The 15,510-nt window shown below is 38.9% G+C and overlaps 1 protein-coding gene across 3 annotated transcripts in view; it reads left to right on the top strand.

Moving 5' to 3' along the window:
* NTN1 (netrin 1) overlaps positions 1-15,510 on the top strand; it is a 346,673-nt gene that overhangs the window by 284,806 nt on the left and 46,357 nt on the right. For 2 of the 3 annotated variants that reach the window (XM_074225607.1, XM_074225608.1), the window contains exon 6: positions 10,166-10,240. In XM_074225607.1, coding sequence (XP_074081708.1) covers positions 10,166-10,240 — 75 coding nt within the window. Of the gene's footprint in view, positions 1-10,165; positions 10,241-12,508; positions 14,569-15,510 lie in introns of those variants that run through there. The other variant, XM_074225609.1, reaches the window with a different exon arrangement.

Here is a 15,510-nt window from a genome sequence, read left to right as displayed (position 1 = left end):
TTAAATAGCACAGACTCCCTGGGGCATTACAGTAGAGACAGTCTTACCTTCCTGAAGTCTTGCAACCAAGTGGCCTAGTTAGAATTTGTACCCAGGGCTTTTGACTTCAACTCTTTCTTTCACACCATTCATGACATTTGATAAAATTTCTTATATTGCTCTCTTTTATTATTTATCTTTTTTATGTATGGATCTTATCTTCCCCACTTAACTATTTAGTTTTTGTGTCTGGGAACTGTATATAATTTTAGTTTTTGTATCTCTCACACATTGTTCAGCACAAACCGCAATTTAGTCCTGTGATTTGGTGCAGCATGCCCTTCTCCTCCCCACCTCCCCCAGTACACTTCCTAAGAAGAGAAGACAGGAATGACTAAAGTGCTACACTACTGGCCCTTCTTATTAGCTAATGATCTTCTACCACTTGTGTAGATAGAACAATAGATTTCAAGTCAAGAAGACCTGGGTTCAAATATCTCCTCAGACACTTAGTAGTTGTATAACTTGAGACAAATTGCTTATCTTCTTTGGACCCCAGTTCCCTCATCTGTAAAAGAAGGGACTTGAATTTGATAATCTCTTACAACTCTAAATCTATGACACTTTGATATCTGTATTAATAAGACACTAACCACATAAGATCTAACTCTTCCTAAACCCTATCTCCTTTTTTTCTCTTCTCCATTTTCCTCAACCCTTCTTCCATTCCAACCCTGCTTACATCTTCCACTGTGCTTAGTGAAATATATGTATGGAAATGTATGTGTATTTGTGTGTGTGTGTGTGTGTGTGTGTGTGTGTGTGGAGAGAGAGAGAGAGAGAGAGAGAGAGAGAGAGAGAGAGAGAGAGAGAGAGAGAGAGAATTACAGTTCTATAATAAATTTTGCTTCCATTATGGAACTTTTTCTTTCACAGTTCTTCCATCTACTAATCCTCAATGTGACATGGCTTTCCCTTCTCCCAAATCCCTCTGCTCTAATGATACTGCTGTGTCTGTCTTCTTCATCAATGGCTGAACTTTTATTCATATCTTTGACACAGTGGTCCTAGAGAGGAAGATGGAATACTACTAGTCATTATGAAATTCACTTAATAAAAAATTTTACCCAAATTTTACCCGCAGTGGTTGTTCATCTAGCCATCTTTTCTCAAAGAGTTCCATAACTGGAACACTTATTTTTCTCTTGTTCTCAACTCCTGACCTTGAGGACTTCAATATCAATGTTTTTGTTTGTTTTGTTTTGTTTTTGCAAGGCAGTGGAGCTGTGTTTGCCCAAGATCACACAGCTAGGTAATTATTGTCTGAGGTTGGATTTAAACTCAGGTCCTCCTGACTCCAGGGCCAGTATTCTTTCTACTGCACCTCCTAGATGCCTCAGTGTCAATATCAATGTTACCCTCCATTTTCCACCTTTCCCCATGAACTTAATTATCACCTTAATAATGAGGTTTCAAAAATCTAAGTATCTAACCCCAAACTCTTCCCTGACTTTTAGACCCATATTACTAACTTCTGGTCAAACATTTCAAACTAAATGTCTCAGAGATAATTCAAACTCAACATGTCCAAATAGAACTCATGATATTTTTCTCCAAACTCACCCGTCTTCCAAAGTTCCCTCTCTGTTGAAGGTACCACTATTCTACGAGTCTCCCAAGGTCATATTTTTGGTGTGCTCCTAAACTACTCATTCTCCATACCCCCATGTATCAAATAAGTCACCAAATTTTGTTGTTCCAGCTGCATGACATCTCTTGCTACCACCTTAGTTCAAGACTTTTTGCCTCTTATCTATATTCTAGTAGCAACCTCCTTGATCCAAACCTTTCCTCATTTCATCCATCCATTATCTGCTGTCAAACTTAATATTTCAGTTTCTCCTCAATAAACACTAATACCTCACTGTTTACCTTTAGGGTAAAAAACAAAACAAACTCCACTATTTAGGTGGCCCAGTAGATAGAGTCAGGAAGACTCATCTTCCAGAGTCAAATTTGACTTACTAGTTATATGACCCTGGACAAATCACTTAATCCTCTTAGCCTCAGTTTCCTTATTTGTAAAATGAGCTGAAGAAGAAAATGGCAAAACACTCCAATATCTTTGCCAAAAAACCCAAAAAACTCCAGATGAAGTTAAGAAGAGTCAGATACCACTGAATAATAGTTAGCTTTAAAACTAACTTGACCACAGCCTATCTTTTCGGCCTCATTTGCATATCACTTCCTGTCCTGCCTCTTTGATCATTCTCTCTATGCCATGCCTATTTTTGATGCCTTGATATTGCCAAGCTATTCTATTTGATAGAGTCCCTATTCTCCTTCAAGATGGAACTCAAAAAACATCTTTCTTCATCATATGCATTAACACTCCTTCATATGCCCAAACATTTATCCTTTGGCTTACATTTCCACTGTGCCATAGGTTGTAAAGACATGGACAGACTCTTGATCTTGTCGTGTTCCATATCCATGCTCATGAACTCTGAAATAGCTCCATCTCATAACGATCTATTGTTTTCACACCTCTCTTATTGATCTTCCAACCTCTATTACAGCAGATTGTTCAGATCTTTTCTTTATATTTGCCATATAATAAATTGTATTTTATCTTTTGTATCTTTATTTTTATCTATAAGATTTAAGTACTCAAGATTTTAATTAGCTCAAGATTTTCAGTGTGTGTGTGTGTGTGTGATTTCCATTTGTGAAAAGTGCTTCTTCATAGCTTATTATTTGTAAAGGATTCAGATTCTGATACCCTCTGTTTTGTAGATGAGACACTGGTAGATAGCTTATGGTGTGCCTTTCAGGGCAATATCTCCTAACTTGTTGCTGGAATTTTGGGTTTTCCTGTTTAGCATCATAGAATGTCAGAGATGGAAGAGACTTTAGGAAAGTGGACATTCTTCTCCATTACCTGACGACCCAGTGATTTATTTGTCTTTTGTGTCTTTTTTTCTCTGTTTTCACTAGGATAAGGTTTGCTGGCATCAGGGTCTTTGTGAGGAATAGTTTTAGTTCAGCTGGAAAGCTCAATGATTGAGATAAAGAAATTTATCTTATTGCTATGACATTTCATTTATAGTTGCCAGAAATGATTACCACCACCACCCACACACCCACCTCACACACATGTGTAAGCTCATATACAGAACCACATTTGCATGCATTTCAAGAAAAATTAACCAGGATTTATCCTTCCTGCAAAGAAAAGATTGATTTGAAACATAGAATCACAGATTTGAAAGGAAACTCAGGAGTATTATAGAACAACCTGAAGCAAGAATTCCCTTTAAAATATCCTCAACAAGTAATCCTCCCTTCTCCTTTTAATTATTTTTATTGACACAAAACTAAGTAATTCACAGAGGCATCCTATTCCATTGTTAGTGTTATTGTTGTTGTAATTTATTGTTTAGCTCTTAATGTTAGGAAGTTCTATCTTATAGTGGGCTAAAATCATAATCTTAAATTTTAATTCTAAATCACTAAGTTGTAGAGAAAATCCTAGGAACACAGATCCTAGTTATAGAAGGGACCTCAAAAGTGCTTGGTCCAGCCCTTTCATTTTACAGATGGCTTAACTAAGACTCAGAGAAGTTATGACTTGCTTAAGATCACCCAAGCAGACAGTGGCAAGAGGCAAAATTTAAACATAGACCTTCTAACTCCAGAGCCAGTGCTCTTTCCAATGGATTTAACACAATTTCTTGACTGCCAGACCACCAATGACATATGTCTCTTCTAGACCCTAAAGACCTCCTGCTTTGGGAACCTAAAACCTAATAAATATCACACCATGAATATAGATTATGGATTTAGATAATACTCCAACCATAGAGTTGGAATGTACAACATATACAACCACTTATAGTCAAACAGTAACAGCAAATACTTAAAAGAGATTGTATGCTCATGAAGGCATCTTTTGCCCTTTGTCTGCAAATGAGATTAAAATGAACTCAAGGGACTCTAAGGCTATTATAGAGGGTTGGGGGATTAGGAGAGCACATCTCAGTACGGTGAACAGCAGAGAGGTTTGCAGTGTGGTTTATCCTACTCTGTAGTTCTCTTTCTCCTGGCACCAATCCAGTTCTCAGCCTACATATAAAAAGCTCGAGATGATTCTATTCCTGAAGTGCTGACAGTTCCTTCTAGAAGAAGGGACCTGGCTGAGTTTCATAAACTAAAGCCAGAAAAGGCAGAGTCCCTTTTCTATGGAAGAAAGAGAAGTGGACTTGAAGTGAGGGCCTAAGTTTGAATCTATTAAATTGGTGTGACCTTAGACAAGTCATATATTCTCTCTGACACTCCTTTTCCTCAGTTATACTTATTCTGTTTCCCTCTCTAGATTTTTGTGAGAAATCTAATGCAAAATAATGCATGCCTGTTTTTTTTTTTTTTGTAAACCCTAAAGTCTTTTTTTGAGGATTGAAGGGGAGGAAGAGATCAGAAGGGTTAGGGAAAGACTGGTCTCAGCAGGACAGTGGTACCCACTTCCCTAGGTGCTCTCCCACAGAGGCACAGCAGAAAATTCCTGGTCTAAGGATGATACTGTAGATTCTGTGCCCCAGTTTCAGATGAAGCTGGAAAATCTTCGGTAAACTCTGATGGGTAGGTATGTCTCCTTAAATGGCATGGGTGCCCACCAGCTGCTCTCAGACTTAGATATTGTTATCAGAGTGGAAAGTGCCAGTTGTGAATTTCTTGGTCTCTCTTACCTTTATCCTCCCCATTTCCATTCCCTTTTCTCTTTCTGCTCTGTGAATAGGTGCCATGGTTAAGAGATTCAGAAACTGTCTATTTTAGATTGCAGCAGCTATTCACATTGTATTTAGTTTGCTCAAGTAAGATTGGGGTCTTCGGTGTGGTACTGCATCCCTCTCTGCCATTTGGAGGATCAGTTGTAGTGTTGTATCTAATTAACTCATTGAGCTTACTACCCCAACTTATCTGAGCTTAATGACATAAATTCATAGCACAGGACTGGCTACTTCTGTCTGTACAACTCTTGCCAATGTGCTGCCTGGCATCCAGAGTATAGAGGTGCCAGATGTAAAGCCCATAGCTGGAATGAGGACATGCTTGGCTCCATCTGCCATATGCTTAGAGATTGGCTTATATCCTGTACACAGACCTGCCCAGCTGGTTTTAGGAAAACCTAGAAGAAGAAGCACAGAGAACATTAAAAGATGTTATGAAAGTGAGTGCTTTAGTGGGGAAAGAAGAGAGTGGGTGGAAGGAGATCAGTTTTTGAGAAGGAGCCTCCTTGCTCTTGGATGGCTATAGTTAATTTGTCAGGACAATAGAGCAGGTAGAAAAATTTAGGTGGAGGATGGGCTGTTGTGAGAAGACACAAAAGATAGGGAGCCAAGATCATGAATCCACCAGGATGTTCCTACTGTGGGCTTGACAGATGGTGCCTTTGCTGTTCTCTGCAACCCTCTTATATGCAGAGCCAAACACAGAGTTAGGAGCCAGGTAGCTATTATCTTTTCCCAACATCTTTTCCTAACACTTGAGGGATAAGGAAGGAAATAAAGGGGTCAATGAGTCACTGGTCAGATGTGACCTCTGTGTCAGCACACTGCCTATTATTATCAAGGTTTGTTGCTTAGCTACTCTTACAATATCATAGCATTTGTCCAAAATAAAATTCAGAAATCTGATCCTGAAAATGAGTATGGAAAGCAAAAGAGAAAGAAGAGGATGGTAGCAACAGTGGGAATAAATCCTTAGAAGGTGAAACTAAGAATCAACAATTATTTATTGAGCATTGATTATGTGTCAGGCACTCTGTTAGAAGCTGTGTCTCCAAAGACAAAAATAAAACAGCCCCTGATTTCAAAGAGCACATATCTCACTGGAAGTAGGATGGGGGAACAAAATGGACACAGAAAATTGTATAAAAATGTATACATTTAGCAGAGTATTGAATTGGAGCACTTCCCATGGGGCTGGATGGGCATGCTTTGACTCCATAAAGAGGTTTTTCCATTCATCCCCCTCCCTACATACAGAATTATATAAAGCTATTTCTAGGGATGAGAATAAATAACTGAGGACATCAAGCCTCCTATAGGAAATACAGGAGGAAACTAGAACTTCCTAGAGACAGAGCCAAGGAGGCAGTCAATCCCCAGAAACTAGGGAGAATTGGTCAAGGCAAAAAGAAATTAAAAAAGGAGATAGAAAGGTGATCAATCAGAAACCAGATATTCCATAGCATATTGAGTCAGCGCTAGGAGTGGGAATAGGAGTAATAGTAGGAAATACTAGTAGTTAGTAGTTGTATTTGTAGCAGTAGTTAGTAACAGGAGTGATACTTTGTAGCAGTAGTTAGTAGTAATAGGAGGGGGGGGGAGGAGAAGTAGTAGTAGTGGTAGTGGTAGTAGTTAGGAGAAGGAAGAGGAGCAAAAGACGGAGGAAGAGGAGAATCAACAACATTTATATAGCTACTTAAAATTTGCCAAGTATTGTACAAATACCTCATTTAATCCTCACAACAAACCTATGATATAGGCTATAATTATTATTCCCATTTTACAGAGGAGAAAACTGAGACTGAGAAAGGTTCATTGCATTGCCCAGAATCACATAACTAGTGAATGTCTAAGGTGGTTCTTGTCCAGTGTTCTCTCTAGTGTGCTGAAGTGGCCTCTCCACTTAAAGAACTGTCTTTCTATTCTTCACAATCATCCTAGCTGAAGACCTGTCTTTTGACTTTCAGATGGAACAGGTTAAATAAAATAAGTAGGTTGGCCCTTGATCCTTGGCTGAATGCTTGAAATTATTGTTTTTCATTTTGAGATGGAGTTGTATCATGGATGGCAGAACAGTTTTAGAGCCTTAGGCTTCAGAATTGATGAGGTCAGGATTTAGCTAATGAGGTACATAAGAACCACAAAGTTTGCAAAATTTTGAGTTCTCCATTGTTCTTTTGAAAAAAAGTCAATTTGTTTATATGAAACTAGAATCATTTTAGATTTTACAAAAGAAGGAAGTGTACATAGCTTTGCTTCATTTATCTGGAGATTATTTATCTGGTAACCTCAGTATTCACCAGAGCCTGATGTCAGGAAAGAGTTCTGAACAGCTAAAAAAGAGGTCACAGGTTCTAAGCAACTATATCAGATTTCAGGGGCTTATTCAGAGAAATAATAACCAATCATCACGAAACATGCATATCCTGGCTAAATTTATTAAAGACAGTTCATTCAACAATCATTAATTTAGTGTCCACCAAATACCAGATCTTGTACTAGGCACTGGATTTTACAAAAACAGCTCCTACCCTCAAGGAACTTACATTCCACAGGAGGTAAACAATATGCAATATGCACACAGGTGAGTAAATACAAAATATACAAACTAAATATAAGTATTGTGTTAAGGGAGGACTTGTATAAGGGGTGGCACTTAATCTTAACCCAAAAAAGAACCAGGAAATGCAGGAAATGGTAGTGATGATAGAGAATTTTCCAGGTGAGCAGAAAAGCTTAAGCAAAGTCACAGAACAAGAGATAGATTTGTGTATAGAAAAGATCAAATTGGCAAGCCTGATTAGAATAAAGAATGTTGTAGGGAATCAAAGCAGTCTTGCAAGAAGATTTTGAAGGCTTTATATTTTATCCTAGTGGCAATAGAAAACCACTGGATCTTTTTGAGTAAGGAAATGACTTTTTCAGACCTCTGCTTTAGGAATGTCAATTTGGTATTTCTATGGAGGATGGATTAGACAGAAGAGAGAAAAGATAGGGAGAGTAATAATTAAGAAGGCTCTTATAGTGATTGACATGAAAGGTGGTAATAATCTACAACTAGAGAAGGGGACAGATACAGCACAGGGGTGGAACCAACAAGATTTGATAACTGGTTGGATGTCAGGAGTGAATGAAGGAGATAACTTTTAAATTGTGAATCTGGGTAACTTGCCTGCCCAGGATCTCACAATTAGTGTCTAAGGTAATTCTTTCTTGTCTGGTCCTTGACAGGGAAAGTTATGAAGAAGCATTAATATTTGTGTAAAGATGAGTTTTATTTTGGACGTGTTGAGTTTGAGATACCTAAGGGACATCCAGGTGGAAGTAGTGGGTCATGTGGAACTGATACTTGGGATGTTGGTTGACTGGAATATGGGATTATTCTGCATGAAGAGGATAATTGAATCATTAGGAGTTGAGATCAATGAGAGAGTTTATAGAGAAAGAAGAGAAGTAGACTCAGGACTGTGGGATAGGAGGTGCTGACCTAAAGGATCCATCCACCAAAGGAGCCTGAGAAAGAGTCATACAAATAGAAGAGCAAAGAGAGAAGAGTATGATGAAACCCAGGGAGGAGAGAGTATCCAGGAAGAAGTACACAGTGTCATTGAAGAGAGATCTAGAAGGATGAAAAATTAGTTAAGGCTATTGAATTTAATTGGTAACTAAAAGCTCTATTAACTTTGTAGAGTGCAATTTGAATTGAGTGAAGGAGTTGGAAGCTACAGTTGGAAACTGAAAGGGGTGTGAGAGAATGGCAGCAAGAAATAAAAGCAGTTTTTTCTAGGAATATGTTCTATTCCTTCTATGTCTCAGTTTATAAGAAGGAACAAATGATATAATATGTCACTAAGTGGCATAGTTAATAGAGTGCTGAACTTGGAGTCAGGATAACCTAAGTTGCAATATTACCTTATATGCTTACTAGCTACGTGACCCTAGGCAAGTCTTTCCCATCTTCAGTTTTCTCATCTTCAAAATAGGCACAAGGTTGTTGTGAGTCTCTGATGAGATTTTATATTTAATACACAAAGTGACTAGGGATATAATAAAGCACCATACATTTGTATGGTATGGATTCAACTGTCACAAGTGCCTGCTGCTAAGAAGACTTTCTGGGACCAGCAGGAATCTTGTATTGTCCAGTTTGTTAGAGTAAAGCAAAGTAAAGAAGCAGCCTTAGCTGGAAAAAAGGAATCTAAGTTTATTCCAAGGTCTTGATCAGCTTGCCTCTAAGCTTTCTTCCTTTACCTCGATCCCAGTTATTGTACAGACCCTTGAAGGCTGGGAAGAAGCCTGACTATATGTGTTCAAATGCTATCTTAAGACTTGTTTGTGTGACCAAAACAAGAAGCCTACTTCCAATAAGCCTCAATTTTCACATCCATAAAGTGAGACAATAACTTAGGATTTGCCTTTACACCAAGATGCCTCGTAAACCTTAAAGCATGATATGAATGTCAGTTATTATTATTACTCACAGCCTTATTTGATCACCCAATGCAGAATTTATGGGCCTTTTCCACTGACCCCTTGATATTTTTTTTTGCATTTGCTGACACAGAACCACCCCTTAGCTTAGATCCTCATTCTTGATCCACCTGTAAGCCATCAGAAGGCATAAGTCACTACTTCAGAACACTGCTGAGTTGAGGGCCTGTGGTCAAGTTCCCCAGGGGGACACTGTGTACATCCTCTGCCCTGCTTGAGCTCTCTCCTCTGGGATGACCCTGACGGAAGGCTGGGGAGCACTAACAGAACCTTAGCTTGGAACACTGTGTCTCAGCAGTAGGGCCCATTAGAAGTGAAATGTTCTTAGTGGGGCATTTTATTTGCACACTCCAGTAGAGTGGACACTAAAAGGGTTTTCTAACGCTTCATGGGCTGCTAATTTCCTCAGTGACCCTTTTTGTTGGGACCTGACCCCAGCCAGAGGCTCTGTGCGATGAATGCCAGCGTCTGACACAGAACCTGGGCGAGGGGTGACAATGAGGCCTCTATTGGCTTTAATCAGGCTCCAGTTGCATCTTAAGAACAGGGGGAATTTGTGTGGCTCTCAAAAGCCCTGGGTGGCTCAATAATGGAGGCCCCCGGGTCTCCCATGGAGGCCAAGGCAGCCCACAGACAGCAGCTAAAGGATTCTTGAGGCAGGAGGGAGGTGGGAGGTGTCAGGCGGGCAAGCAGGCGGGGGCTCCTTTGTCAAAAGGGTCTCTTTAGAAAACCAAGCCTGCTCTGAATGCCTCCCAAGCTCTATTGGGCGGCCCAATCGGGCCTGACAGATGGATATCACAGGCACACTGCTTATTCAGGGAGCTGGAGCCTCCTTGCCCCTGCCCCCGCCTGCCTATTCATCACCAGGCTAATTAGTTTTTGTCTGTGCTCTCTCTCCTCCCCTGCAGACTGTGATTCCTACTGCAAGGCCTCCAAAGGGAAGCTGAAGATTAACATGAAAAAGTATTGCAAGAAGGACTATGGTGAGTCACAGTGTTTCTCTCCTGGGGGAAAAAAAAGTGAAGCCTATGGGGGGAGGGGGGAAAGGAAGGAGGTAGGGGAAGAAGTAAGGGGGGAGAGACAGACACAGAGAGACAGAGACAGAGAGAGACAGAGAGACAGAGAGATAGAAACTGTGTGTGTGTGTGTGTGTGTGTGTGTGTGTGTGTGTGTGTGTGTGTGTGTGTGTGAAGGTCTGTATGATCACTGAAGGGACAGATACCTGTTCCTATTCACTTGGTGGGTCTTAGGTGCTGATGGAGCATCACAGGATTTCTGTGTAGCTCTTTTGAGATTGCAGAATTTCTTTCTCCAGAGCCTGGAGAAGAACTTGAAGGGGCCTGATCCCACAAAGTCCCCTTTCCTTCAGGTGAGTCACAGGTATGCAGACTAATCTGGACTATAGGTCTGAGACTGTCACCAATATGCCTCTCTGCCCTTAGGCACTTCCCCCAGAATTCAGGCTGTACTACTTTTTAAGTTTTTTTTTTTACCACTTTTGAATTTTAGGCTATATCATTCTCCTGAATTTAGACATTTCCCCAAAACTTCCTGCTTCTCCTGGTACTGCCCAGTGCAGAATAATCAAAAGAGCTCTGCATCTGAATTTGGAGTCCTAGATTTCAGTTCTGTTTGTATCATAACTTGCTGTTTAATCTCAGAAAAATCACTTTCTTTCTGTAAGCCTCCATTTTCACAACTGTCAAATGAGTAGGTTGGACTAGTCGAGTCCCTGAGGTACTCTCTTTTAGTTTGACACTATATAATTACCATACAATTATAATTATAATTGACACCATATAATTCTGTAATCCTGACATGATCCCTGTAGAAAAAAAGACCTAATGCTAAGGGAGGAAAGAAGACTGAGTGATTTGGAACCCAAAAACCTAATTTGAATCCTCTTGGGCAAGTCACTAAACCTCTCTAGGCCTCATTTTCTACATTCATAAAGCAAAGGGGTTGGACTGGAGTTCTTTCTAACTGAAAATCTAGGATCCATTGATCCTAAAGGATGAAATGATTTCTGAGGTCCTTCTATAGCATTTTATGATCTCATTAATCTCCTAGTTAGTGGAGGTGGCAACAAAAGATAAGGAAAGGTTCATAGGATTATAGATTGAAGGTCAGAAGGAAATTTAGAGCCAATCTACTCCAGCCCTTTCATTGTAAAGAGGAGGCAATAGAGGCTAAAACCATTGTCTATGACCCGACTAAGTTTCAGAGGCAAGAGTCTGAGCCATCTGGCTCCAAGTCAGGTATTGTAGCCATTTGATCATGATGTATCCTACTCAGGCCCATAATTTTATTCCTTATCATTTAGAAGAATCATAAAACTCCTCAAATGTGAGTTGAACTGAGGTAGACTCTGAGATTTCTTCTTGAAATGTTTAAAATGAGCACTACCAAAGCCAGGTCTCTTTTCCTGCCTTCCTTTGCTTCTATTCCCCTCCTTTAATTATTAGAAGCCCAGTGCTACAAAGCCCAGCATTGTACTAGGGAAGCAAGAAATATGTGTGTATGTATGAATGTGTGTGTATATTCATATTTATATATATATACATACATGTGCATGTACATGTAAATCCATAAACACACACACTTCAGTGGATAAAGCCTGAGCCTAGCATCAGGAAGACCTGAATTCAAATATAGCCTCAAAAACTTACTATCCATGTGACCCTAGACAAGCTACCTAATGCCTATTTGCCTCAGTTTCCTCACCTGTAAAATAGGGATATCAGTAACACCTACCTCCCAGGGTTGTTATGAGGCTCATATGAGTTAATAATCATAAAACATTTAATACTGTATGATTCATGCATTTACTAGAGTGAGGGGGCCTATTTAGCAAATTTTACTGTGGGACAGGGACATTGAAAGAACTAATGAAGGTTGATTGAGAAGAGGAACAGAAAAAGCATTTAGAATTTTGCAATTAAAAGTCATAGCAATTGAATAGATTCTGAAGTCATCAACAGAGAGGGATGGGATGGGATGGAACTTTCCCAGTATCCCAGAGTCAAGAGTGGCACCTAGGTCTCCTGGTTCTTAGATTAATGCTGCCCCTTACTGTATCATATGTGTGTGAAGACTATCAGAGAGTCACCCTGACCAGCATCAAGGGCTCTATGCTAGAAAGTATAGTAAGGAGAATTTAAATTCAGTTCAGAAAGTCAAATTAACCTTGTTTTGTGATGCTTGTCTCCACCAAGATTCAGACATAGCATTTCTCTTTTCCCCCACACAAGAAAAAATGAAGACTGACAAATCATCTCAGCTTCAGACAAACTAATAACTCTGGACTCTAGATTCCTGGAGAAGAAAGCACCCTCTCCTGAACCTCAAGCTTTCCAAAGAAGGTTCTTCAAGGCTTAGCACTCAGGTTTCTTCCTCCCACCTTTCCATCTCTGGTATAAGAAATACCATTTCACCCTGGCTAGGAGTGATCATAATCCCAATCAGCCAGTGTAGGGTAGAGCCAAAAGATCAGTCCAAGGTCAAGAGGGCAAAAGGAAGATTTGGTAAAAAGAAAGAGAAGGGAAGGGAAGGAAAAAGGAGAGCAAAGGAGTAGGAGAAAAGAGAAACAGTTAAGGATGAAGAAAAAGTAGAGAGAGGGGGGAGGGAGCAAGAGAGATAGAGAAGGAGAGAGAAGGGGAAAAGGAGACCTGTCAGCAGCCAGGCCAGGTGGCCTAATTATTCAGCACCCCTAGTCCACACTCCCCTCCCACCAAGATTTCCAGCAGCCCCTCACCCCACCCCAGCTGGGACCCAGATGTCTGGCAGCCCTACCATGTAACCCAGGGCCTCTGTTTTGCTGTTGACCCAGACCCCAAATCCTGACTGAGTTAGCTGCTTAAAGCACAGAATTTTTATTTGAAAAAAGGACTCAGAACCATGAAATAAATGACGGTGCCCAAAGGAACCCACAGGAATTCAGGAAACTAAAACAACTTGAAAAATCTTACCCAGGTTTTTATTCTTTTGTGGGTTTGTTTTTGTTTTGTTTTGTTTTTTATATTTAAGCAGAGTTGGATACAACTAAAGCAAACAGACCAAAGCTCATCCAGCAGCCCAGACTAGTCTCCTAAACAACAGAGATAAAGCCAATTGACAGCTTTTGAATGTCAGTTCCAAAGTCGTAGCCATGAGCATGTAAGTTCAAGTTATCTCCGAGTTCAAATAAATTCCAAAAAGCTCAGGCTCATTTCTTCACACAGTCAGTGCAAAACGTTCAGACTTCCATGGGAAAAATAAACCTTTATTTCAAAACAAACTTTGAAGTTGTTTAAAGAAAAAAGAAGAGCTATTTGCTGAGCCCATGCTGAAACAGTGGGAAAAGGCTGCAAGGTTATTCTGAAATACTCTTCTGGAGAGCTTTTTGGCATCTGCAGAGATTGTGAGAAGACCTTCTCCCTCCTTCTCCCTCCTTTCCTCCCCTCCTCCTCAACAGCTCCTGCCATTCACTGCCTTAGGAATAAATAAGAAAGTAATCAAGTCTGAAGTTGTCCTAGCTAATTCTTCTGTGTTGCTGGTCTGGTCTGGTCTTTTGGGAACTCAAGGGAAAGGCTTCAAACCTGTATTTGCTGTGAATTCCTCAGTAACTCTTGCATAGGTATACTTCTGAGAAAGTTCGCAATTCTATATAAGTGAGGGAGGGGGGAGGGGGAGTTTGGCTATATTATATTTCTTGGATATCAACTTGAGGGCAAGAACCATATTTGGACATTATACCACTTGAGGCAATGGTGGTGATATTGATTTGAAGCCTTTAAAGATCAACATATGCAAGAGTTATTTTGTTGTTTGTTTATTTTGCTTGCTTGTTTTTGAAGGCAATCAGAATTAAGTGATTTACTCAGGATCATACAGCTAGTGTCTGAGAATGTATTTGAACTAAGGTCCTCCTGACTTCAGTGCTCTATTTATTGCATCACCTAGTTGCCCCTACAGAAACAATTTTTACAAGTCAACTTATACATTCATCCTTCTAATTTCTCCTATCTTTTGATTTCTTCATCATTTAGTCTAGTGACTCCCAAAATTTTGTTCCTTTGAACTTCATTCAACAAACAATACCTAAAAAAGGTAGTTAAACTCCCAGGGCAACTTAACATACTCATCATAACATTCTTTTAGATTTATTCATTACCTGCTTATAATAGTTAAAATGATAAATTTTGCTCCCCCAAGTTCCAAATTAAAATTAACATTATGTAATTATGTTTTCAAAATATAAATTTTATTCTACCTATAATTATGAAAATTCCAAGTAAAATTGTAAAACTGATTATAAAGTAATTACATGTGTTTTATAAGGGACATACTATTATCTACAATACTTCAAATTATATTTATATATTTTACAAATTTCATTGAACATATAACATTTTCATAAGTTAGCTCTTGGAAGTGATTTAACATACTACAATAATCAAAATATTTTTTGGATTTTATTTGACTTTTTAAAAATTTTGACTTAAAAATTTGAACAAAGTTTTGCAATATCTTGCTCAATACCATACAAACAATCTTATTTCTGGTTCTGCATCAAATTTATTCTGTAATTTGTTTTCAAGAGGGAATAAAGTAAAATATATAAATGTGATGGAAAGCAATAGAAGAATCTTATAAACTCTCTTTCTCTGGGGAATGAAAATTAATTTAAAAAATTTTGACAAATGAAAATGAATAGCTAGTTATTATATTAAAAAACTTACTTTTCTATTGGCTAATAACAAGTTTTGTATTAAGTGATAAACAACAAGTTTCAGTTGCTTGACTGCAACTGAATAGTTATTTTTAAAAAAACAAAACTATTGATTTTTGAATAATATCTACAAATTAACCTTTTTTTAGGAAAGAATCTCTCTAGTTGTTACTTTCTTCTCTTCTACTACCAGCTCACTGGCTATACTCTCACAGAAACTACTGAATGACCAACTGGCCAATGTTCTCAACTAGTCCCTTTGAAAAGCCACCAGATAGAAGGATATCTGCCAAAGAGTAATATAAGTGGAAGATAGTTATGTCAGAAAACTATCTTAATATTGCATTTAGGCAATATTAAGTTTGTTTCTCCAGAATTATTGTGATGGACCATGATAATTTCAGAATGGCTTGCAATATATATTTCCAGCAGTCCAATTTAATTTTCAGATTTGCACTGTAAGAACAGAAATGTTACTAACATCTTGACCATATATAGCTGATGAAGTATGATTTTAGGGATACAGAGAGAAATGAGTGAGCC

This window comes from Macrotis lagotis, chromosome 2 (assembly GCF_037893015.1).
Source record: "Macrotis lagotis isolate mMagLag1 chromosome 2, bilby.v1.9.chrom.fasta, whole genome shotgun sequence".
Taxonomy (NCBI): domain Eukaryota; kingdom Metazoa; phylum Chordata; class Mammalia; order Peramelemorphia; family Peramelidae; genus Macrotis; species Macrotis lagotis.
Note: the sequence above shows the minus strand (reverse complement) of the source record. Positions and strands in the feature narration are given on the sequence as shown.